The 26,389-nt window shown below is 30.4% G+C and overlaps 3 protein-coding genes across 4 annotated transcripts; all 3 read right to left on the bottom strand.

Moving 5' to 3' along the window:
• Nucleotides 1-180: 180 nt before the first annotated feature.
• Nucleotides 181-15,748, bottom strand: LOC103828646 (myb-related protein 305). Of its 2 annotated transcripts, XM_033274498.1 has the most exons (3): nucleotides 10,698-15,748; nucleotides 9,210-9,842; nucleotides 181-9,058 (listed from the first exon to the last, which is right to left on the bottom strand). In XM_033274498.1, the coding sequence occupies exons 2-3, from the start codon at nucleotides 9,488-9,490 to the stop codon at nucleotides 8,524-8,526; spliced, it is 816 nt and encodes a 271-aa protein (XP_033130389.1). In that variant the 5' UTR covers nucleotides 9,491-9,842; nucleotides 10,698-15,748; the 3' UTR covers nucleotides 181-8,523. The 2 variants fall into 2 exon arrangements, with proteins under 2 accessions (XP_033130389.1, XP_009102521.1); XM_009104273.3 differs by lacking the exon at nucleotides 10,698-15,748 and having other exon boundaries at nucleotides 9,210-9,960.
• A 7,797-nt stretch (nucleotides 15,749-23,545) lies between these two features.
• LOC117126822 lies at nucleotides 23,546-24,524 on the bottom strand. The gene is made up of 3 exons (XM_033275944.1): nucleotides 23,918-24,524; nucleotides 23,748-23,821; nucleotides 23,546-23,695 (listed from the first exon to the last, which is right to left on the bottom strand). Exons 1-3 carry the CDS (start codon nucleotides 24,522-24,524, stop codon nucleotides 23,546-23,548), a joined length of 831 nt encoding a protein of 276 aa, XP_033131835.1.
• An 860-nt stretch (nucleotides 24,525-25,384) lies between these two features.
• Nucleotides 25,385-26,224, bottom strand: LOC117126821 (glutathione S-transferase T3-like). Its single transcript, XM_033275943.1, has one exon. The coding sequence runs from the start codon at nucleotides 26,222-26,224 to the stop codon at nucleotides 25,385-25,387; it is 840 nt and encodes a 279-aa protein (XP_033131834.1).
• Nucleotides 26,225-26,389: the final 165 nt, after the last annotated feature.

The raw sequence follows: 26,389 nt of genomic DNA, 5'->3' as shown, positions 1-26,389 counted from the left end.
TGACTGGCATTCCATCTATATAAGCAAAGAATGATAAGAAGAGAAGGATAAGTCATAGCTGCCAATTCATACTACAAACTTCTCCCTAATTTCAAACACTGCTTTTCTTTCATTTACTATCCCTTCCAAACTTGATTCAAGCTTATATTATCATTGTTTCTATCTTTACTCATCAAATAAATAAAATATTATTTTGGCATTTTGCTTTATGTAATTCTATTAAAAGTCCAAACCTGCATTCTTCTGTGTCAGCCGAATCTGATCTGTAATTTTATTTACAATTTTGATAGTTGATCATGTTAGCGTTAACAATTATAAAACTTGGATGATCATGTTAGCATTAACAATTATAAATTTTGGATGGTTTTGTTTTCTCTGTATCGATTTTTCAACCAACGACTTAGTTGTTGTTAATTAAACTACCTCTACTGAGAGTTTTTTTTTCGTCATGAGAATATTTTATAATATAAATAAAAAAATAGAATCGAAAAGAGAGAAGTTAATTAAATAGTTAAATTACATTTAAATAGTAATATATTTTTTTGTTTAAGATATTTTTGAAGTATTTAATGGATGGAAATGCTTTTAGACTCTTAGAATATTTTATCTGTAATTTCTAACTGACCACTCCTACTTAAAATAAATGAAAATAAACAGAAAATGGAAAAAGAAACGAAAATAGTTTTCGGGAAGAAAAAACTATGAAATTGTAGATATAAAAATTAGTATTTTACTCTTTTAATAAAAAAATTCTGAAAAAGCTCTCATAGTTTCTACCACTACTATCGCTCTCACTTAGCTGGCTTTTATTATGTGAATCAATAATGTTCCAACTATGCCTATACGTATTAATTTAATGATTATAGGAAACATTTGTAATCTATATTCACTGATAAATACGTACAACGAAGAATCAATGAGCTCGTCAGATTACAAACTAGCTGATGAAAACTACGGAAAAAAAATATAAGAGTATCATTATAATGATCAGGGTTGACATTAAGCAAAACTTTTTTTAATTTCGAACGACAAACTAATCACATATTTGGTAGCAATTATAGTTCTTTAAAACCGTATGACATCATGGATTACCACATAGCACATTGATTTCTAAGTATAATACGTAGTTATTACTGATTAATTATAGTTCATACTATATTTTTTTTTTTTTTTTTTTATCTTCAAAAAAAAAAAAAAATATTTGCTAATTACGAAAAGCCATATTACCTGGTCACTGGTTTATGAAATTAGACTTTATCAAACGGGTCACTTGTGTAAGTTAGGCCAGTCCATGGCTCGGCGTCATGGCATGTTAGGGTAGGTGTCTATAGCTGCCTCTATGCTAGGCATATCAAATTTCAAAATTTTCTTTAGTAACTCTTGTTGAATCATTTTTCATGTTGTAATGGAATGTTAACGAGTACAAACATCATAAGAAATTTACAGAAAATCGAGAGTTTCGCATTAATACTTTGGCCAAAACAGGTTGACTTTGCATTGCTAGCGGACTCCTGAGAACCATTTGGACTCTAACTATTGTAGTCCAGAGGCTTCTAGCTAATTTTATACTTTTTTTTTAAATGTATTTAAGTGTTTCACACATATTAAAGTTTGATTATAAATTTATTATTGATATTAGCTTAGTATCATAATTTTACACAAGTAATATTATTATAAATACTACTCTCTCCCTTCCCGAATATTTTTTCTAGATTATTCGGATACAATGTATATTTATATCATTTATATAAAATACTGTTATGATGCATATTAAAAATACAATGAATGTTTATTAAATTTATTATTTACTTTTACTATATACTTTCTGATAAATATCAACCAATGATGATTTGTAATTAGTTTAAATATTTTTCTTTAATGTTTTTAAAAATATGTGAAATACCTTAAAATAATAAAAACATTATCACTGTTAAACAAAAAATCAAAATAATCTTAGTTTCAAAAACAGAGGGAGCACATTTTTAAAAAAGTTTACGATTTACCATTATTAACTAATAAAAATTTTATAAAACAAAAATCCTTTTAAAAAATATTATTTTAAAACTTTATCTCTTAGAAACAAAGAAAGTGTATTTTAAAGAAAGAGTATTTGAATGAATAACAAATTCTGAACTCTCCCATTTAGAATTTCTTGAGAAACGTTCTATAATGGTTCCAACATGTTGAGCATATATATATATATATATATATATATATATATATATATATATATAATTTTTTTTTAAATATGTTGAGTATATATAGACATATTTGGTGTATATATGTATCCGTAATATAGTAAAACTTACGTCAGTAACATTTCTAAGGGCTTCGTCCGTACGTATTTATTTATATTTTGTAGACCACCATTGTTCGTTAAATTTGATTAGATCCGTTATTTAATTTTATTCGATCCGAAAATCTAGATATCCGTAAAGTTTTGAACCAAAATAAATATTAAAAATCAATATTCGTTAAAAACGAAGAAAATCACAAATAATAAAATTTTAAAAACCGGATATCTGCTCCGCTCCAACAACTATATTAATACATATATATATATATATATATATATATATATATATATATATCGATTAAATGTATAGTTCTAAACGTATGAGTTTATATCATTGTTATTTTAACGTATGATTTAATAAATATTGTTCACATTGTTACTTATAAAAGTATTAAACTAAAAAAAATAAAAGAAATTTTTATGATATCTATAATTTTTTCTTAAGTTTGTATTTCTTATAACTAATTTTAAAATTTACAAATATATAATTTCACAGCTTCTTTTATTTTTTATTTTATATATCATGTAAAAATATTTTAAAGAACAAATTTATCTCGATTTTTCTAGATTATTTGTATTAACTAAAATGAAAAATATAACCGTAAATATTCCTATCCGCAAATATCTACATATTTTCTGGATATCCGGTTATCCGGATATCCGTATTATCTGGAGCAACGCAAATTGAAAAATTTAATATCCGTAACATACAAATCAAATCACAAATACTTTCAAATATTTGGATATCCGATCTGTGTCCAGCCCTATCCACTAAGTTGTAAGTAAAATATTGTACAGTTTGAAATGTACTTTTAATACGAATACATATATGGTCCACATACAGTTTGGCTAATATGAGGAAACAATTTTGGATGTGCGAGGAAGTAGCTGATGGAATCGCATTAAACATTGTCATCACATTATTTACTATGATCCAAAACTGAATCTAAACTTCGGAAAACCAATGATGTTTCCATGCAATTATGGAGTATCGTACAGATTTTGAAACTATATGATCATAATCATTACTAAAATAAAATAAATTTAGTGTTTAACCTGAGCATTTCCTACTTCATTTCTACTTTAAAATGGAGTTTCCAATTATAATGCTCAAACCTTATTCTATTTTTTATTTTATAATGATATAAATATAGGTTTACTTCAGAAAGAGAATAATACATTTTTATTGCTCTACTATTTACTCCAAAATGGAGTAGAGTTAAAAAAAATACTCTATTTTTTTTAACGCTGATTTATTATGATATTACAATTATGAGAAATATTATATTAGACGATCCGACAACTGACAATACTACCTGTCTTATAAGAATCTACGCCTAACTGCATCACCTGAGCCATTCTACGAAGATCACGCCTGACCGAGTTTACTTGCACCATGTTGAAGATCTCTTGTAAGTTTTTTCTCTGTAGCCTGCATAATTGTTTAATAAATCGCTTTCTCCGGAAATTGAAACATGGACCTGCTGGTGTAGAAGCATTAATGAAGCCTTAGTCAAAAATATACTCTATTATAAAATTATTTTATTTTAAAAAATATAATTAAGTTTTAGTTTGGAAATGGTCTATAACACTGACAACTCAGCATGACACTGATTATCTTGGTCATATAATCTGGTTTTTTAATTTAATTAGATTAATACAAACATAATTTTTTTAAAATTTCTTTACTTTACACATAAACAACTCAAAAGAAAAATAGTTTGCAATACTAATATGCAATTAGCGAGGCCCATGTAAAGACCGTAAGCCCATTATTTAAGCCCATGTAACAAGGGTTTATAAGGACTATATATATGTCTCTATATGGTTAATGTATGTGACTTTGGCTGCTGTAAAAGACCAGCATTTCCTTCTTTTATTATATGAATCAAATGATCTTTTATATCTCTTGAAGGCAACACAAGCTTCTTCCTTTCTTTAGTTTCTTAGTCTTTCAATAAAGCTCTATGAGCTATTTTCCATTTCAGTAAAGCTTTACAACGCTATAATCTCTCTAGGTTTTTCAAATGTTATCATGGTATCAGAGCCATGTCGATTCATGGGCGTATCTTGCCTCTTCTACAGCTTCCGCTCAAGCTAACGACTCAATCTATGGGTTTTTGAAGCAACAACCAAAACGGGTCTGAAGAAATCTCAATCGCATGGCTCTTTTAATCTGAGCACACAACTTGTCCTCGGATGAGCTGAAGGTTGAAGCTTTACATCTCAAAGTCACCTCTTTTCAAAAAGATGACCAGATCCAGAACGTCATCACACAGAATTTGTTTATCAGTGATATGTATCTGTCCTTCTATCTTAGACAGAACAAGTGAATGGTTGTTTGGTAGATACAGAAGAACGATGGTTTATGGTTCATTTGATGCTGTCTGGTTAGTTGTCTTGGGTTTGAAAAAAATGGCTGACGCTGTCTGGTTGCACACAACATATTCGATAAAATGGTAAAGAGGAAGTTAAACTGGTTAGTTGGCTATAGGAATCTAGAGTTGGAAGTTATGGTGATTCTCCTTGCTAAGAGATGGGTACAAAAAAACCAGAAATTTAGTAAGATATAATGGTTAAAATTATACCTTTGAGGAACTATACAAAAACTCTTCAAGTACAAAAATACCTCAGAGAGAGTATGATAGATCTCCAAGTATAGATCAAGGTCTCTTTTGGTTCTAAAGTCTACTGTTTTTATCTCCACATCAAATGAGAAGCTGTCTACATCTTCATGTCTCCAAGTCACTACTATTTGCATCTTCAAACTTGTCATCTTGCTTCAACAGACACCAAGTTTGCGGGTAAGTATTAGCAAGGCCCATGTAAAGACCCCAATCCCATTATTTAAGCTCATGTAACTAGGGCTTATAAAGACTATATATATGTCGCTATATGGTTAATGTCTATAACTTTGGTTGCCGTAAAAGAGCAGTCTTTCCTTCTTTTATTATATGAATCAAACGATTTTTTATATCTCTTGAAGGCAACACAAGCTTCTTCCTATCTTTAGTTTCTTAGTCTTACAATAAAGCTCTATGAGCTATTTTCCATTTCAATAAAGCTTTACAAAGCTATAATCTCTCTAGGTTTCTCAAATGTTATCATGGTATCAGAGCCAGATCGATTCATGGGCGTATCTTGCCTCTTCTACAGCTTCCGCTCAAGCTAACGACTCAATCTATGGGTTTCTGAAGCACCAAGCAAAACGGATCTGAAGAAATCTCAATCACATGGCTCTTTTAATCAGAGCACACAACTTGTCCTCGGATGAGCTGAAGATTGAAGCTTTACATCTCAAAGTCGCCTCTTTTCAAAAAGACGACCAAATCCAGAACATCATCACACAAAATTTGTTTATCAGTGGTATGTATATGTCCTTCTATCCTAGACAGAACAAGTGAATGGCGGTTTGGTAGATTCAGAAGAATGCGATGGTTTATGGTTCGTTTGATGCTGTCTGGTTAGTTGTCTTGGGTTTAATAAAAATGGCTGATGCTGTCTGGTTAGTTGTATGCACACAACATGTTCGATAAAATGGTAAAGAGGAAGTTAAAGTGGTTAGTTGGCTATAGGAATCTAGAGTTGGAAGTTACGGTGATTCTCCTTTGCTAAGAGATATGTACAAAACACCAGGAATTTAGTGAGATATAATGGTTAAAATTATACCTCTGAGGGACTATACAAAAATTCTCCAAGTACAAAGATACCTCAGAGAGAGTATGATAGATCCCCAAGTATAAATCAAGGTCTCTTTTGGTTCTAAAGTCTACTGTTTTTATCTCCACATCAAATGAGAAGCTGTCTACATCTTCATGTCTCCAAGTCACTACTATTTGCATCTTCAAACTTGTCATCTTGCTTCAACCGACGCCAAGTTTGCGGGTGAGTATTAGCGAGGCCCATGTAAAGACCCAAGCCCAATATTTAAGCTCATGTAACTAGGGTTTAAAAGGACTATATATATGTCGATATATGGTTAATGTCTATAACTTTGGTTGTTGTAAAAGAGCAGTCTTTCTTTCTTTTATTATATGAATTAAACGATCTTTTATATCTCTCGAAGGCAACACAACCTTCTTCCTTTCTTTAGTTTCTTAGTATTTCAGTAAAGCTCTATGAGCTATTTTACATTTCAATAAAGCTTTACAAAGCTATTATCTTTCTAGGTTTCTCAAATGTTATCATGGTATCAGAGCCAGGTCGATTCATGGGCGTATCTTGCCTCTTCTACAGCTTCCGCTCAAGCTAACGAGTCAATCTATGGGGTTTTGAAACACCAAGCAAAACGGGTCTGAACAAATCTCAGTCACGTGGCTGCTTTAATCAAAGCACACAACTTGTCCTCAAATGAGCTGAAGGTTGAATCTTTACATCTCAAAGTCGCCTCTTTTCAAAAAGACGACCAGATCCAGAACGTCATCACACAAAATTTGTTTATTAGTGGTATGTATATGTCCTTCTATCCTAGACATAACAAGTGGATGGCTGTTTGGTAGATTCAGAAGAACGCAATGGTTTATGGTTTGTTTGATGCTGTCTGGTTAGCTGTCTTGGGTTTGATAAAAATGACTGATGATGTCTGGTTAGTTGTATGGACACAACATGTTCAATAAAATGGCAAAGAGGAAGTTAAAGTGGTTAGTTGGCTATAGGAATATATTGTTGGAAGTTACGGTGACTCTCCTTTGCTAAGAGATGGGTACAGAAAAACCAGGATTTTAGTAAGATATAATGGTTAAAATTATACTTCTGAGGGACTATGGAAAAACTCTCTAAGTACAAAGATACCTCTGAAGGAGTATGATAGATCTCGAAGTATAGATCAAGGTATTTTTTGGTTTTAAAGTCTATTGTTTTTATCTCCACATCAAATGAGAAGATGTCTACATCTTCATGTCTCCAAGTCACTACTAGTTGCATCTTCAAACTTGTCATCTTGCTTCAGCCGATGCCAAGTTTGGGGGAGAGTATTAGCTTGCAGGGGAGTATTAGCAAGGCCCATGTAAAAACTGCAAGCCCATTATTTAATCCCATTTAACTAGGATTTATAAGGACTATATATATATATATATATATATATTTCTTTTTATGGTTAATGTCTGTAACTTTGGCTGCGGTAAAAGAGTAATTTTTCCTTCTTTTATTATATGAATCAAATGACTTTTTATATCTCTTGAACACAACACAAACTTCTTCTTTTCTTTAGTTTCTTAATCTTTCAATAAAGTTCTATGGTTTATTTTCCATTTCAATAAAGTTTTACAAAGCTATTAAGTTTCTTTTATTATATGATCGTTTGATTCATATAATAAAAGAAGAAAAAACCGTTATTTTACAGCATTATAGACATTAACCATATATTGACGTATATATAGTCCTTATGAATCCTAGTTACATGTGCTTACATAATGGGCTTGCGGTCTAATATATGCAATTACTAATTATGTCCGTAGATTTTGAATCTTTGATTTGAATTATTGACGAAAGTTTGGATATAATAATTATAATTAATTTAAAAGGAGTAATTGTTAAAATTTTAGGGCCCACAAGGCCCAGAACTAATCTGCCATCAAATATGGCCCACTGTGTATAAAACGGGGACGCAAATATTCAATTTTTATTTGTGGTCTTTCAGATAATAATGGCCGCGTATAATAAAAGCCCATTTAGGCTACTAATTAACCGTAAACGTTTTCAAAGTTACTTATTGATAAAAAGTAGTGACATGTCAATGTCTCTTCCTTTCTACTTGCTACTTTGGTTGGTCAAAAACAATATCGACGTTTACCGAATCACTACTAAATGATTGTGCCTAGTTACTAATATAGTAATATCACACAAACAAAATAAATCTTAAGTCTGCATAAACGACTCATTTACACACTAGAATGATCTTCTCTACTCTATTCGTCTCATCTAGAAGATATTTTTGGAGACAAAAATTTACAAGTAACAATATTTTTATTTGATTGTTTCAATTGAATTTTATTGTGCTACAATTGACACACAATTCGTCCAGACTTTCTACTACATCACTCGTTCGTTAACTTGGCGTTGCGTAAATGTGCTTCTTATAAGATCCACACACAATGGCTAACAGAACAACTTATGTTAAACCGAAAATCAGAAAATATAAGACCAAACCAAACTCAAACTCGACCTAACTTGTCAGTCAAGTTTTATTTTTTTCATTTTCCGGCAGGTAAGACACTTAAAGGCTCAAGCTAACAGAAGGGAATAAACACGTTTTGGAAACAGTGCTTCCTTGGGAAACAAGCACCACCACCAAAGCTTTCTTGTCCCTCCAAATCAAGATTCCATAAACCATCCCAAACGGTGAAATCTTCGTTGACATTAGCCTCAGGTATTGGCACCGGGAAAACCCCATTGCCATTTGGGTCATAACCAGAACCAGTTGTTGAGTGTGTGATCTCATGAGGAACATAGAAGGCACCGCCTTCGCCACTACTGCCGCTACTACTGCTACTGAAGTTATTATCACCACTGTTGTTATTTTCGTCATCATCTAGTAAAGACATGATCTTTTTCATGTCGATTTGGTTGAACTGAAGCAACTGTTGTTCTTGCTGCATCTCCATCTGTCTTAGCTGCTGAAATTGTTGCCTCTTCAAGATTCTGTTTTTCGTCTTCTCAACATTGTTAACTGGAGATTTTGTCTTCTTCTTGAAATGGGTTCTCCAGTAGTTTTTGATCTCGTTATCTGTTCTTCCAGGTAAACTACGAGCAATTGTTGACCACCTAAGGTTGTAAAAATCATTAGACAGTAAACCATAAAAAAAATTAAAAGGCAAAAGCTACTTATTTGAGTAAGGCTACACAAATAATTATAACATTTAAATGCAAATATAAAGCAAACCGCAAATAAACAAATAAAACTTAAATTAGTTACCTGTTGCCCCACTTAGCATGCAACTCAAGGATAATGGTTTCTTCATGAGGAGTGATTTGTCCTCTCTTGAGGTCTGGTCTTAAGTAATTAACCCATCTTAACCTACAGCTTTTGCCATTTCTCTTCAATCCTGCGAGCTTCGCCACAGAGTTCCATCGGCCTTCACCGTGAAGACGCACATAATCGATCAAAAGACGGTCTTCTTCCGCAGTCCAAGGCCCTTTTCTCCAACCTTCTTCTACCATTCCCCATCCTGCTCCCATCACTCCCCACAAACTCATCCTTTCTTCTTTTTTTTTTCTATAAGTGAAAGCTAGAAAAGAGAAGTATATCTTAAATCTCCTTCTCTCTGTTTTATGAAACCTAAATGTTCTTCTGATCTGCCTTTGCGTTATGTTGTGTTCTGTTTTCTCTCTGTCCCTTCCAGTATTTATATATGCACGCACTGACTCACTCTAATTAACTCCTTGGCGAGTTGGCTCCACCACTTTTTGTTTGTTTTCTATAAATACAGAGACTAGTGACAAGACAAAGATCTTTTTAGATTTGTAGAGTTAATGTTCTTTCTAGAATCAAAACTATAAGGTTATCACTATCAAAAGGCAAGGAAATGTACAATATATATACAGTGGACTGTTAAATATGGTAAAACCGAACCGTACCGAACCGAACCGAAATAGACAATATGATTTGGTTTTGGTATATACCATATAAACCGAATGGATATAATTTTATAAAAACCGTAGGATTTGGATATGGTTTGGTATATAACCGATTAAACCGAATAAACCGAACAAAACCGATTAAAAGTAGAAACATGTAAATATGTATCTAGTTTAATACAATACATGAAAATCTATTTGTTATATAAGTTAAATTTATGTTAATAACTATTACCATAATTTTATAGTAATAAAAAACCTTAATTTGTAAAACACTTGAACTATAACTAAATAACAATACATCGTAATTCATATATCTTATTTTCTAAGTCTTTTTTTGATCTTTTTGATTTATTTTAGTCTTCACTTAATTAATATGAAGATTATAAATTTGATGGACAATAATTAATGGAAAATTTTCAATTGAAAAAGCATGATTTTAATGAACACTAAATATGGAAGAGTGGAAAAACTTTTCTTTTATGTTTCTGTTTTGTTTTATATTTTTAATTTCAAAATTTCAAGCTTTGATTTTAGTTATAGAATTGATTATTTTATTTGATGGTAGAAGCATTTTTACTTTTTTGTTCATCTATTTGAACATGTAATATATTTTTAGTAAATGACTGTGTTGACAATATGACTCTAAAATTCATATAATATGATCTCAAACAAAATAATTATGTTTTTTGGTATAAAACCGAATAAACCAAAAACCGACGGTATATAAACCGAACCGAACCGAAGTAAATATGGATTTAGAATGGTAGTTATATTTTACTAACTGAAATACCGAAAACCAAAAAAAACCGAACCGAAACCGAACTGATATCCGGATCCTTTTTACATTATATATACTTTATCAATCTTAAATTACAAAAATAGTTGTAGGAGCTCTTATATAATTAATCTATTCAGCAAAAATTATCCAAAGAAGAAAAGAATTGGAATTGTAGATATAGACGGAAAAAAAAAAGAATATTAGTATTACAAAGAAAAGGTAAAGAAAAGAAGAAGAAGTAGAACTTGGGAGCTCTCTTTACCTCTTTAAACATGTCCTTTTCAGAAGTCCCCCGTATATATATATCCTTTTGTCTATCCAAATCTTCATCCCGCAAAGACATCATCTGAAAAATACTAAAATGTCCCTTCTGGCTGGTACATTTTCTTTGAGGGATCTTTTTTTTTGGGGGGGGGGGCGGGATTTTAGGTTAAAATTAAGGATATAATAATCTAATCTAAACCAAACCAAAAGAGAGCTGAAAAAAGCTATGCCTGACTAATCAAATGATAAATCTGATTGATGGCCCTAGTTTGGGGCTTAAACCTAATGCTAAGTCACTCGAACTTCAACATTTTCATGAATACCAAACAAGGATCTTATAGGGCTATTTATTAATCATTTCAATATTCATTCGGGACTAAAAATATAATGTTAAGGCATTGGGTAACACGTAACATGGTGTACCCGAGCATCTATCCAATAGAAATATTTGGAACTTCGGTCCTGTTGCACGTATATATATGATCTACGAGTTGATACACACATTAATTATAGTTATTTTTAATATTTAAGCTCATTATCTTTTAGGTTTTCTACAAAAAAATTCTCAATGTGATTTTGTTTTGTAAATTAATCCGCGAACTCAAAAACTAACGGGTTAACCCTCCAAGTGCCAGTCAAATCGCAATATAACCCTCGGCCGTATATATATGTATTTAACTGTGTATAATTTTAACATTTTTCAATACTACGTTGTTTTGGCGCTAATTTTTTAATGAAAAAAGTTTGTTGAACTCGGGGTTGAACATTGAACCTTAAACACTATGTGCATGCTATATAACCATCTCAGCCAACAAATATATTTGTTTACTTAACGAACACAATTATAGAGATTTCTAAAAATTCATTCTGAAATGACCTTGTTTCTTCTTCTCATGGATATGGAAGCTTGCGTAAATGCGTAATGAAGGTGGTTATGTAGCATGTACATAGTGTTTAAGGGTCAAGGTTCAAATCTTGTGTTCAACAAAAAAATTTCATTAAAAATTTAGTGTCAAAACGATGTAGTATTGAAAAATGTTAAAATTATACACAGTCAAATACACATATATACAACTGAGGATTATATTGCAGTTTGACTGGTATTTGGAGGGTTATTCGTGAGTTTTTGAGTTGGCGGATTAATTTGCAAGAAAAAACCACATTGAGGGTTTTTTTTGAAGAAAACCCTTTTTTTTTTCTTTAATTAAAAGTACAATCGTAAAACTTTAATGGTGCTTCATTTTTAAAGTTGATACACATAAGAACCACTAAGGTTTCTCCAAGTGTCGAGGAGATTTATACATGCGATCTTACACTAATCTTTGCTGTTGTCGTATAAGATTCGCTGGATTCCACATAAGGAATTATGGCAATAGACTATATAAATAAATTAAATCACTATGAACGAGTTTATGGTGTGCGTCACTATGAGACAGGTGGTCTTATAATTTTCTGTCTAACAGATATTTGTAAAGATAGCAAGCACTATCTCTTCTTATTTTCTTTAAAATATTATCATATCATCTCAAAAACCAGTGTCCGATATTTCCATCTTCAACATAGTCGAAACATATCTACCAAAAAGTAGTAAAAATCATTTTGGTTGGGTAGAACTGTTGGTCACTATCTATTGGTTTGATCTGTTTCTAAAATACAGTTATTATTTTTCAGTAATAACGAAATAGCCTATGTGCATATATATATATATATTGTAAGTTTTAATGGGACTGTTGAATTTGTTTGTTGTTAAGTCCATGGCCGAACTATAGTCTGGGTGTATTAATAGTGAATCAGGAACTTAAATACGACACTCGACTATTTTGGTTTTGATGCGGTAAGAAACATTTTAGCTAACTAGCACTACAAACCTTAAAATAATATTCTCGAACTAGGGTCAGATTTAGGATTTTATCATGCCAACCGTGACCGACTGACCGATCCACGAGTTAGTCAAATATAATAAATCATTTCAATGCTAAAATAAGTTAAGAGCTTCAAATCGTCATATATTATTTTTTCCAGCAAAAAGAAATGTCGATTGCATCAGTTTGATGATGACGCAAAACAATACTAACACAAACCACAATATGTTACATGCCATGATCCCATTTCATCATTATTAGCTGTTGGGATGGATTCTTAATCTTTCATATTGCTTTAAAGTTTGAGGAAACTATCATGAAACTTTCAAGAGTACCTAGGAGAACTTTTAGGAAACAAACTAAAACCTACGTTAAAGCCAGACACGATCAAGTATATCTGAAATGTCATACTGCCATCACCAGTCATTTGTTGATGCATCATGCATACGTGAGGTTTCTTTTTTCAATTGTTCAAATCCATGATTAGAAACATTTTTGAATTATTATATGTGTGGACCGCGTTCTAAAGGTTCCTAATAAAGCTCAGCAAATTTGTGTGTTTGCATGTATTTTATTCAGATCTTGTTTGCAATGCAAATCTACTATTTTAAATGAAAAATCAAAGAGTTGCAGATCTGAAAGTATCTCGACGGCTCAGACACTACAGGCACAAGGCGTGCCTATAAGACGTCAGCAATATATTTCACCGATTGTACATCAACACATATTAAATTGAATGTTTAGACACTGATCACTTTTTAATCCGACATTATTAATTATTTAATTGAATAATTATTATTATATATTTGTCGTTGTAGATCATTTGAACTCCGTGTTTCGTAAGAGTTTTTGGTATTATTGGTGACTTTCGTACTGCAAAGACATGTTTAGCAGCTAAGCATTTGATTTTCAAAGTGCGTTTACGATTAGAGATGTTTCCTTTTTGTATGTTATTAGGAAAAAAGTTTTTTTTTTTTTTACAATCATCTAATGCGTGTAATTTTTTAACCATAATACCCCACCTTATTTATTTGATTTTTTATTCGGTTTAGTTTGGATATTTGAAATATTTTAAGAAAGGAATCATTCAAATATTTACGATAATCATCTTTGTACTTTCTAATTCAGTTAGGTTCTTTTGTTTTGGGTGATCTCTTGTCACATACATCTGTATTATCACTTCACAAATGTAAGATATATGTTGGTCTAGTTGAGGAGAACATGTCACAAAAGTTGTGACTTGCTACTCTTATTCCATTGTTCTCTCACCTTTCACCCAAAATTTTAGGTGAATTTCGACTTGAGTTTTGAATATTCGTAATCTTAATATGCATGGATCTCATCCCTTACTACACATTTAGCCATTTTGATATCCGAAATGTGCAGTAGTAGTAGTAAGTGGTAAGGCTGTAAGTACATCTCCAATATATTCTTCGATTTATTCCTCTAAAATATGGAAATTCTATAATAGAGATGGTTTGTTTTAAATATATTCCTCTAAAAAAATATTTTTGATATATATATATATATATATATTTAATTTACAAATAATACCTTCTTACTTGTGAAAATTGAAAATTAACCCACTTTATTTTTACATTTCAAAAAACTATGATATTACTTAAACTAAATATTTCTTAAAAACTATAATGTAAATAAAAAGTATGCTTTTATTCATATAAAAAGTGTAAGTCACTATAAAAGTATTTATGTTTGGTAATAATTATTAAAGTAAAAAGTTGAAGGACCATTTTGTAAATAAAAAGTGCCTCTAATTATAGAAGAATAATATTTCTTCCTCTTAATATATGTAAAAATAGCAATCTATATTTTAGAGGAAGAAATAGAGATGATCTTGACTGAATCTTTTTTCTATTATACTCCCTCCGTTTCATTTTAGTTTTCGTTTTAGGTTTATGCACACAGATTAAAAAATATATTTAATTTTATATATTTCTAAAATAAAAACATCATTACTCATACACCTAACTATATTTCAACCAATAGAAAAATAAATTATAAAATATTACTAATAAATTTTGCATTGAAACATAAAACAATATTTAAAATGAAATAAAATTTTAACTCTAATATAACAACTAATATAAAACTGAGGGAGTAGCATCTCGAATAAAAAATAGCTATGAATTAGAGATGTTCTAAGGGATGTAAAAATACAAAAAATATTGTTTGGGAGGGGAAGATAAAATTCATTAGAGAACACACCAACTTAACAAGAACAAAAAGTTATAAAAAGCTAACAACGATTTATAGTCTTACTAAGTAACTAAATCAAATAAGATTTCGAATCCAACGTTTAAAAAAAAACGATTTGTGTTTCTAGTTTCTTTTCGAATCCAACGTTTCCGCGTGAGATGCAACTTGGCAAGTACTTTGATCAAATAAGCAATCATATTCTTTTGAGTAACTATATAATTTTTCGATTTTTTTTAATATATATGCTTCCTTTTTGGTGATTTATATGTTTGTTATCGATTAAAGATAAAGTTTGCACGATTGTATGAGATGATACTTTAACTATGATAATGTTGTTCATATCTTAAGTTGAAAGTTCAGGAGGGGTGGTACTTGCCAGTGAGCTTCTCTAGCCCTGGGTAAATTATTGCTGTGCTAGCCTAAATAATAGCTAAAGGAATAGCCTCAAACATATTTCCATGAGAAAAAGATAATAATTTGCAAAATTATATATCAATTTAAAGATATATTAAGTACTTTACACCCATTGAAGGGCTGTGACCCTAGTTCTGGATTGCAGGTCTAGAATTTGGGTTACGAATGTACTTTGTGACATTAGCGATATATCTAAAATATTGCCAAATAAAGGTAGAAAAGTGTGGCTGATTTAAACATAGCAGATAAAAATATGGATATGCTAATTTGCATAAATAGATAATATTTTTTTTTTGTAAAAGGGCTTGCATAAATCTTATATATTAAAAGAGAAGTCATGACTTCTTTCATGTGTGATTTTTTTTTTAATTTGGACCATCACTTAGAAATCTTATTAAATATATTTTGTTAGGACTAATAATACATAGAATCTTTAGAATACTTTAATCATAATATCTTTTGATATCTTTTTATTTTAAGTATAAATATATTTATTTTAAAAATCTAACAAATCTGTTTTAAAAGATTTTTAAAAGATCTTCATTTTCGAAATTATATTTAAATATTTTCACTAATTTCAAAATTATTTTGAAATATTATTATACATTAATAAATTCAGTAATCGTTTATAAAATAAAAATTTTTGTAATATTTTATATATTATATAATTATAATCAATCATATTAAAAAATATTATATTGAGCTAAGTATAATAAAATTGTATTAAATTTATAAATTTTATTTTCATAAGTATAAAATATTTATGTTCAAAAATAAAATCTAATACGTTGGTAAGATGGTTAAGCAAAATATATAATACATGTATAAAAATTAACATGTATTTCTTTAAAGCTTATAATATAAAATCTTTATAACTACTTTAATCATAATATATTTTTATTTCAAATATATATATTTATATATTATATTTAAAAATTCTAATAAATCTGTGTAAGAGTATTTTAACAATAGTTTAATGTATTTTAAGTTATCGTTTATAAAATAAAAAATAAATAAATTATATCATATTTTATCCACTTTATAGTCATGATCATGTTAAAATAAAATTATTATACTTAAATAAATATGATAAAAATATATTCAATTGATAAATTTATAAATTTATTTTCATAAATATAAATAATTGATTTTAAAAATATAATATGATGATAGAACGGCTTAAAATTAACAAACTTTATAATACATGTCTAAAAATTAACATATCTTAGACTTTTGTATATACAATAATATATTATCTAAAATGAATAAGCATAAAAAATATTAGTAAAAAGAAATACAGCTTTGAAACACGGGTCAGAATTTAGCATAAAGTAAATACAAAATAATTTTCAAATATGTTTTTTCATGAATATATTAATTTGCTTAATAACTAAATGCAAATACAATAAGATAAATATATAATAAGAAGTAACCAAATGATTAATTATAACATGTAAATTATAAAATTATTATATTTAAAATAGTTATATAAATATTTAAGTATATGACTAATGTTAAAAAAATATATCACTAATTTTTAAAAATAATAATTTTATATAAAAAAAGTAAAAACAAACACCCGCGCGGTTGCGCGGGTCAAAGTCTAGTAGATAATTATGGTTCCAAATATCATCAATAGTTTAGAAGATTGGAACGATGAATGCATTTTTATAATACATATGATTAGTTGACTAATATATATAATAATGTTTGATAAATATAAATGTATATGTTATTTAGTTATAAAACATCAAGAACTGCATTAATTTAATAAACATTAAAGTCTCAAATTTAATATAATTAATAATAAAATATAAAATTTTATTAAACTATAAAAAAATTGGTTATATACATACTTGTGATAAAAGAATAGTTATTAACAAAATTTTGATTTATACTTATTGTAAAATATAAAATCATGATAGATTTTTAGCGGATATTAGTAATATTATCATATATACTCTTATTTATTATAATTATAATAGCTAAATCTTACTTTTTAATTAATTATTTATGTATTTATTTAAGTTGAACTATATTTTATAATATCTTTTTTAGTTTCCATCTGTAAACTTTCTAAGTAATCAATTTTACAAAATTTAAAGGTTCCAAATGACACATAAACATAGAATTTTCTTACAACTATAGTTAAACGTCAACAAATGCTACTAGCGCTACTACCACAAGCATCACATTTGTATATGTCAAAGCAAGAAACAAAAAAAAAACATAATGTTTCTAAAATTTTGTTATGTGTGAAGGTTCTGGTGAATTCATTGTTACACCGATTAATAATGTTTTTGAAATTTTGTTCATACTTCATATCGTAGAAGCGATTAATGCAAAACCTAAGTAATTTATTCATGCATCAATATATGTTATTAATGTCATTGTACTTAAATCATACTATACCGATACTAGTACATGTTTCTTTTACTTTGTAGGATGCTTTTGAAGCCAATGCAACGAGGATGGTTAAAACAGAGATTTTTAGTTCAGTGTACATGTATTTCTTTTAATTTGTTATTATGATTCTCATACAAGATTCCTTTATTTTTGTTTAACTTATGAATATATTAACTAGCTAAAGAATATACATAATCCCCATGATGAAGTTTATTACAAAAACAGTAACATAATGATGAAATATTAATGAAACGCCTACATGTAGTCCATGTTTCCAATTTATCCCATATTTTTCTAATTTCTCTTATTATCTAGCGTTAAATGTCTCTTATCTAATCCTGATGAATGCATTAAAACTATATTTTCTGTAATGGTTAAAATTAATATATTTTGTAGAGTAGACATAATCACTAAAAACTGGATATCCTAATAGATAGATTTTGCCGGCTCTACATATATAATATAAACATTCATATATTTCAATAGACTAGAGCCATTATCTTGGAAAACACGAAACATGAAGGATCTTTAAGAACTAGGTGTTTTGTCACTCTATACGATTGTACATATTTACTTTAAGTTGAGTACAATATGTTTTGTCTTTAACGATTATTATACTTTAATTATAGGGCCAGACACAACCAAGAAGATGGTGTTTCCATTTCGTCTGCCTGAAATATTGATCGAGTTTGGTAGTTCTGTCGTAACACAATTGACTCTTTCCAAGCTTCAATTCATGTCATGGATGAAGTGTAATACTATTTATCCAGATGCTCAGCATTATTTTTATGCGGAATTTTCTACTAGTTTTTTATTGGATAAGAAGATACAAGATTAGAGACCTCGAGGTATGACTTTTACACGTGGATTTGTCATTGCTAAATGTCCATATGGTTTCTGTGAACTTTACTACTTACATGAGATATTTCATATCATAAGAGGTCCATGCTCATACGTTGATTTTATGACTGTTAATGGTTTTGTTTATCATATCTTTAAAGACACTTACATGGCATTCGTATTTGATACTAACCATTAATCGTATCTTTTCTTTTGATATATTGTTATTTACTATTTAATGATTTTCCTTTTTAATTTAAATGCATAATAATTAATAAAATAAACAGTTGGATGACATCTTTTCATCATTATTAAGAGTTGTATTGAGTTATTTATCAATCCAATTCTAATATAAAACAGCAAAAAAGATTCATTAATTCATATCTACACTCTGAAAAGTTACACAACATCAACTTTGTGTAAAACTTAATATGATGTTATCGATATTACTTTATAACATCATTTCCAATATATTCTAACATTCATTTTTTCTCATCACTAAAATATATACTTTGGTATTTTCAAAATACAAATTTTCAAAGCCAAGATATGTGAAGTTATTCACATGAATGTGAAGATATTCTCAAACAGAATTAGATATTTTTGAATTGATTTCTACTTGTGAGTGTTGATCTCTTCTCTTAATCAACATGACAAGTTATACATATTTGTCCACTCTGAACCCATATTAAGAAAACACTCAGCGTATTCAAGTTACGCTTCTACGACGATGGTAAATCAAATTACCATCTCCTAGATTGTACACCTTTAAATTGATTTTGGTTGATTCGAAGGTTAGGTGTTTCACTAAATTTTTAGTTCTCTGATATACATCGCTATCTCTTTTGAATAATTTGGTAACATGTACAAATGTATGTTTTTTTATTGTTGTACCATGTCTATTTCAGGGGATAGATATTCAAGCAACAATTCCTCATGAATGTGTGATATACTTTGTCAATGGTTTTAGGGAAAACAATTGGTATTCTATCAAGGTTTTCAAGATAAAAACAAACATTTGTAGAACCAGGACAGCCAATAACATCTTTAATCTCAAATTTACCATATCAACCATCGTTAAGCACATTGCTTTTGTATCATCTTCGTTGTATTTCTATTCTTCAAAATTCGCTGATATTATACATAGGTGACTTGACTTCAAAACTTCTGTTGGTAAGTAATAATAAGTTATCTTATTCTAACAGTTATATTAATTGTGTTTGTTTAATGATAATATTTATTTCAGATGGTATTCGCATGGTAATTTGTTGTACACCACTCCAGTTCCTTCTGAATGACAAAAAGAAAACGATCTTGCATTCCTGAGTTTTTCTATTGAATATGATAGGTATGTTCATTGTTACTATATAAATCTACATATATATACTATTTAATCAGAACATGTTTGTTATACATAGAGAACGTAGAATTGAATGTCAAGCAGTAGGTGACGTTCAGTTTGAATGACAACGAGTTTGTGCTTAACAATGTGGAGAACTTGAAATATGTTTACTACAATTTTGACATATTAATCAGTTCCCAAATAGTATTCTTTTGTTTGTATTTATTTGAAATATTAAGTATAACCCACATCAAACTTTATTACTAGATTTACCTCCAAGTTTTAGTTATTATATTCTTACAGGTTTCAACGAATAAAACCAAGTACTCAAAAACCCTGATGTACATGAAGCTAATGAGCTACTGGGTTCGGGTGTAACCATCACAAAAATAATTTAAAAAATCGTGTACCTTGTAAAAATTTTTTGAACGGTGTTAGAAAATCTCAAGGCTATGAAATCGTCTAAAATATTTTTCTTGAAATTATTAGGAAAATAGCATTTATATAAGTAATACATTTTGTATAAATTAGCTTATCAAACTAATGAATTAATTGAGAGAATTGAATCCCTTATATAATTTATATTTCTGAAGTTTCTTCAAAATATATCAAATATACTAAGATAATCTGAGATGAAGCGTGGACAAACATTTACGGACTCTCCGAAGACATATTATATCATACTGTCTTGGAGCGTAAAGATTATAGAGAGATATATTTTTTTAATTATTTAGTATATACTTTTATTTCTGTTAAAAGTAAACATTATCCTCACATTTCATTTTCTGAACCTTTTCTCACCACCTCTCTTTTGCATAGCTATGTTACTGGGTTGAAGAATAAATTCAACACATACATTATGTGGTTTTAAATATTTTATTTCACTATTTCTCAAATAAAATATTTTATTTCACTTTCCCTTTAATAATCAATCAAATGAACGATTCTCATCAAGAATGTTAAGTGGAAGTTGATTGAGTTAACCACACTTACGATGTCTCTTGTTTTCTTATTGCAGGTAACCTTCCCATCAGACACGGCAGCCCCAGCTCAATCCGGTATTTTTCGTCGCTGGGATAACTCGCTCCGGCGTGGTCGCGGGTGCATTCAGGTATGAAAATCTCAGGCTTTGTATAACCAACTATGCGCTAAAACGTCGGTGAAGATTATAAGTGTGACGAGATCGCCAAGAACTTCTGTGATGGCACAAGATGTATTGGAAACTGAAGAAACGAGATGACGCCACTTTCGAAAAATTTCCATCACTAGCTGATAATGATGATTGATAATTTGAGGATAATGTAACTACCTATCAGAACGCGCCAGTGTGGTAGTGGTTGAGCGAAGCTAGGAAAATTACGTTAGAGTTTAGATCATATTGTTCGACTCACGGTTGTAAACGATACTTGAATTTTTGATTTCGGGTTGTTTAATAATTTTTTTTAAAGATGGAGATATAATGTTCTCTCACAATAAATAACTATTTTGACCAGTTCAAATTTCTAACCTAGAATTTTTGATTTTTTGGTTTTATTGGTGATGTCGCACTGCCGTGGTATACCATTTCATGTGCCATCCAGTGCAATATTAAAGATATGGTGACACGAAAACATGACACCACCATTTTTACCATTTCAGCATCTTTTGAAACACAGTTTCGTACTATTTCTAACTAAATTGCAAATTTGACATTACTATATTGTATAGTATCAGTCGAACTTCGTATGTTTAATTTCCTATTGCTTACTTTTTATTGGGTATAAATCCAATTACTTACTTAATTGGGTCTTTGGTCGGAAGCATGTGTAACAGTATACAAATTGGACGAAACAACTATTTTTTTTAAGTTATACTAGAGCTTGACACGCACGTCTACGGATATTTACTTCCACTTGTATATACATGAATATTATTTAAATATTTATTATTTAATATTTTAAATGTTTATCTCATTTTAAAATATTTATAAACGTAATAATTAAATATTTTACATGCTGTTTATTATATGATATTTTAAAAATATTACATGATATTATTAAAAGTCATTTTTAAACTTGATTTTTTTAAAAAAATTAGCTAAATTATTTTGGGAAACATCTTGAACACAAAAATCTAGCTAAATTTAATTTAGGAAATAATTTAATAAAATAGAAAAAGACAACGATTACTTAAGTTCGAGGCTATGTAGTACTTCGATGGCATGAAAATGTAAATATTGGAAAAAAATAGAGTCAATTCAATCTCTTGTTTTAATAGATTAGATTATAGGTGTGGGAAGGTTTAAATTGATAAACTTCGTATCTAGCTAACTCGTCATCAACTGAGCTAATTGTCTTCTTTACTTTATTGGAAAAATTAAGAGATAGAGAATAATTAAACGTATAAAGAACAACATAGACAATAATGCTATCAGAAGAACAAACTTTTTGTAGAAAGAACATTAGGTAACATAGTAAAATTACAACATATACCATTATTATAATATATTACGATTGGTACAGTCTAAATCAAGCTAGTGTTTAGGATACAATTCACTTTAAATCACCGGCCTAGCGTTATGCCTATTTTTTTTGTCTTTAACAGATGATCTAAGTTTTTTGAGTGCAAATCAAACGCATGATTAGTTTTCTGGCCTTTAAGAAAATAGTAAATTCTATATAACTTTGGACGACATTTTTATATAAAAGACTTGAAAATAATATTATCCATCTTGGAAATACGAGCACGCAAATTATAAATGAGAAAACCTTTTTGTTTGAACGGCTAATTGAAAATACTTTCAAATAGCAATAAATCATGTTTTATGAATTATGATAAAATATTACTAGTACATAAGGAAACAAATTCTCAAAATAGCATTAATTAAAAATATAACTTTTATTTTATATTTGGTTTAGTGATTATGATTTAGGGTTAATATTAAAGGGGTAAGAGCATCCAAAATGGTGATACCCATTGTGGAGTCCTTAGGATTAGAATAGCATTATTTTTTTTATTTTTTTTTTTGAATAATTAAGGATTCTTGTGAAAAATGTGTGTACAATGGTGATCCCGAAGTTGGAATCCTTAGGGAATTTTTTTTTTGTTTAGTGAAATATAAATTTTATATATTAGATGACTAAATACAATAACTTAGCATAAAATACAATAAATAAACATAAAATACAATAATTAAACATAAAATACATTAATTAAACATAAAAATACAACAACTAAAGATAAAAAAAACAATAATTTTACATAAAGATAGAATAATTTCTAATCTTCATCACCAAATTTATTCCAAATATTTTGAATTAAATCATTTTTCAATTGTTCATGCATTTGCCTATCACGAAGATCATTCCGAGTGGGAAATATATTATTCAGATTTGTTGGCCTCTCTGTTTCCACCACTGAACATCTGGGGACGTCTTCTTCTTCAAATTCAGATATATCAATACAAGAGTATCCATCCCGTTCATCTTCGACTATCATATTGTGGAGTATGATACATGTTCTCATAATCTTCCCTATCTTTTTCTTTTCCAATGTTTTTACCGGATTTCTCACAATCGCAAATCGAGCTTGCAATACTCCAAAAGCCCGTTCCACATCTTTCCGGGTTGCTTCTTGGACTTTAGCAAATAACTGTTATTGAGGACTTTGAGGGAGGCTGATAGATTGGATAAATGTTGACCATTTTGGATATATACCCTCTGTCAGATAGTACGCCAACTTATACATGTGTCCATTGACTACATACTTTACCCTGGGAGCTCGACCTTGTAAAATGTCATCAAAAACAGGAGACCGATCGAGGACATTGATATCATTTAAGGTACCTGGAGGACCAAAAAAAGCATGCCATATCCAAAGATCTTGCAAAGCTACAGCCTCTAAGACAATTGTCGGTTTTCCGGATCCACGTGTGTACTAACCTTTCCAAGCGGTTGGGAAATTTTTCCACTCCCAATGCATACAGTCAATGCTCCCGACCATCCTAGGAAACCCTCGTGCCTCTCCAATATCGAGTAGTCGTTGAAGATCCTCCGGTGTGGATCGTCGTAGATACTCATTACCGAGTAATTGTATTATTCCGTTAGTGAAATTATGTAAACATGAAAGTGCAGTGGTCTCACCAAGTCGGAGATATTCGTCAACGGTGTCAGCCGCAGTACCATAAGCAAGCAGACGAATAGCTGCAGTACATTTTTGTAGTGCAGTAAGACCCCACCTCCCAGTCGCATATCTTCTTTGCTGAAAGAATGGAAAGCGCTCTGATAGGCCATGAACAAGACGCAAGAATAATTCCTTATTCATGCGGAAACGGCGTCTGAATAATTGAGACGAGAATGTCGCATCTTCGCTGAAATAGTCATTCCATAAGCGGTCTTGTCCTGTTTCGCGGTTTCGTTCTACATAAGCACGTCTCCTTTGCGGTCTGCTTTGGGCCTCCACTATGTCGTTGTATGTTTCTTCCAAGTATTCGTCGCAAATTTTGTCCAATCTTTCATCGACTTCATCGGATGAACTCGATGATGACATATCTAAATATCCTGCTTCGGAAAATAATAAAATTGTGTACAACCATTAAAAAGACTTGCCATTAATTTTTTTTTTTTAATTCTTGTAAAATTCTTGTAATCTCGAAGTGGTTGGTCCAAGAAATTCTTGTAAAATTCTGATATTAAGACTCAAATATATTTTATATAGACTATGATCGGTAATTATTATGCAATTCAAAAGTCTTTATTTATCATATTTTCATGTTTTTCTTGTTAGATTGCGATTCATGTTAACTATGCTACGTTATGCATGGTTGAAAACGAAGTGATCCGTTTATTTAAAACAATTACTACATGATTGATCCGTTTCTTTAAAACAGTTATATGGCTATACGAATATAACTGAGTCTTAATGCAACTAAATACAAATATAAATGAGTCTTAATACGAATATAAATGAGTCTTAAGTATGAGACACATTACATCAACTTAAGCAACAAGATTCTTCAATTGAGTCAAATATTTTACAAGAAGTCGTTAAGAGATAGAGTTACCTAGTTAAAACAGAAGCTAGTCAATACAACAACTTGGTAGCAACAAGATTACACCTTCGCGTCAAGAGTAGTAGCAAACGGAAATAAAAGCAAACGAGATACCTAGCTAATGACCGGCTTAACACAAATTTATAGAACATAAAGTGAAAAGAAGAAACCCGTGACTCGGTTTCACAACTCCAAATGCACCCGTGACTTGGTTCACATGTCCTACTGTTGAACCTGAAACAAAAAGACAAGACTTATTAAAGCAACACAAGACGACATGTATCTACTACGCAAACAAGACAATACCTTAATGACGACAAAGCAACACAACACAACACGACATGTTTCTACGCAAACATCATAACATATCAGACATAAGTTTGAGTTTGAGAGATGTTTCCAACTCAGTTAATGGCTCTTTTTTGGCTAATAAACGATGGAGTAATTTCTGGTTAGAGATATTTTGTTTCATCTTCATTATGACTTGTAGATGTGACAACTCCTCTTCTTTACCACTCTTCTTCTTCTTTGTAGCTGCTTTCGCAGCCTTGACCCCGATCGGTCTCCCCTCTTGTTGTCCCACTTCCTCGTATGTATCAACCTCCGAGACTAGCTTCCGCTTTTCCTTCCCACCGTCTTTATCGACAATAGTGGAGCACCATTTCTGGTCATACCTCAGCTCCCTCCAGGCGTGTTCCATACCGAACTTGTGGCCTTGATCATTGAAGAAGTAGTCTAGTGCAGCTTTCATGAGATCATCATCATTTTGACCACTTCTCTGCTCCCTCATAGCGTGGTCATAGTAACCAACGAACTTGGAGACTTGATCGTTAATCCTACCCCACCTCTGCTTGGCCGGAATAATCTCTCTCGGTATTCTCCCGACGAGTTGAGGGCTTGCATTGTAGTACTCGATAATCCTCTGCCAGAACTTACCAGCTCTCTGCTCATTGCCCACCACTGGATCTTTACTGGTGTTGAGCCAGGCACCAATAAGTATTTTATCCTCTTGCGGTGTCCATTTCCTCCGGCTGTTGCTAGCAGAGTCGACAACAGGCTCACCAGACCCGACAACAGGCTGACCAGACTCGACAACAGGCTCAGTAGCTTGGCTACCGAGCCAAACTCGTTCGGGTGAATCAAGGTCAATAAAACATTGACTATACATGAGGTTAACATAACCACCGGTGTTATTCATTGTAAGAAAAAGGAATCACCAATCAAATCTACGGCTTATACATTGACTACACATGCCTTATATAAGCGAGCTACAAGTAAGAAAATACTAAAGCCAATTAAATCTAAGTAGTTAGAGCAGATAGCATTTATCACCAATCAAATCTCACTTATAATAGTTTCTCTA

This window comes from Brassica rapa, chromosome A07 (genome assembly GCF_000309985.2).
Source record: "Brassica rapa cultivar Chiifu-401-42 chromosome A07, CAAS_Brap_v3.01, whole genome shotgun sequence".
NCBI classification, from domain to species: domain Eukaryota; kingdom Viridiplantae; phylum Streptophyta; class Magnoliopsida; order Brassicales; family Brassicaceae; genus Brassica; species Brassica rapa.
This window is presented reverse-complemented; position numbering and strand designations above follow the sequence as displayed.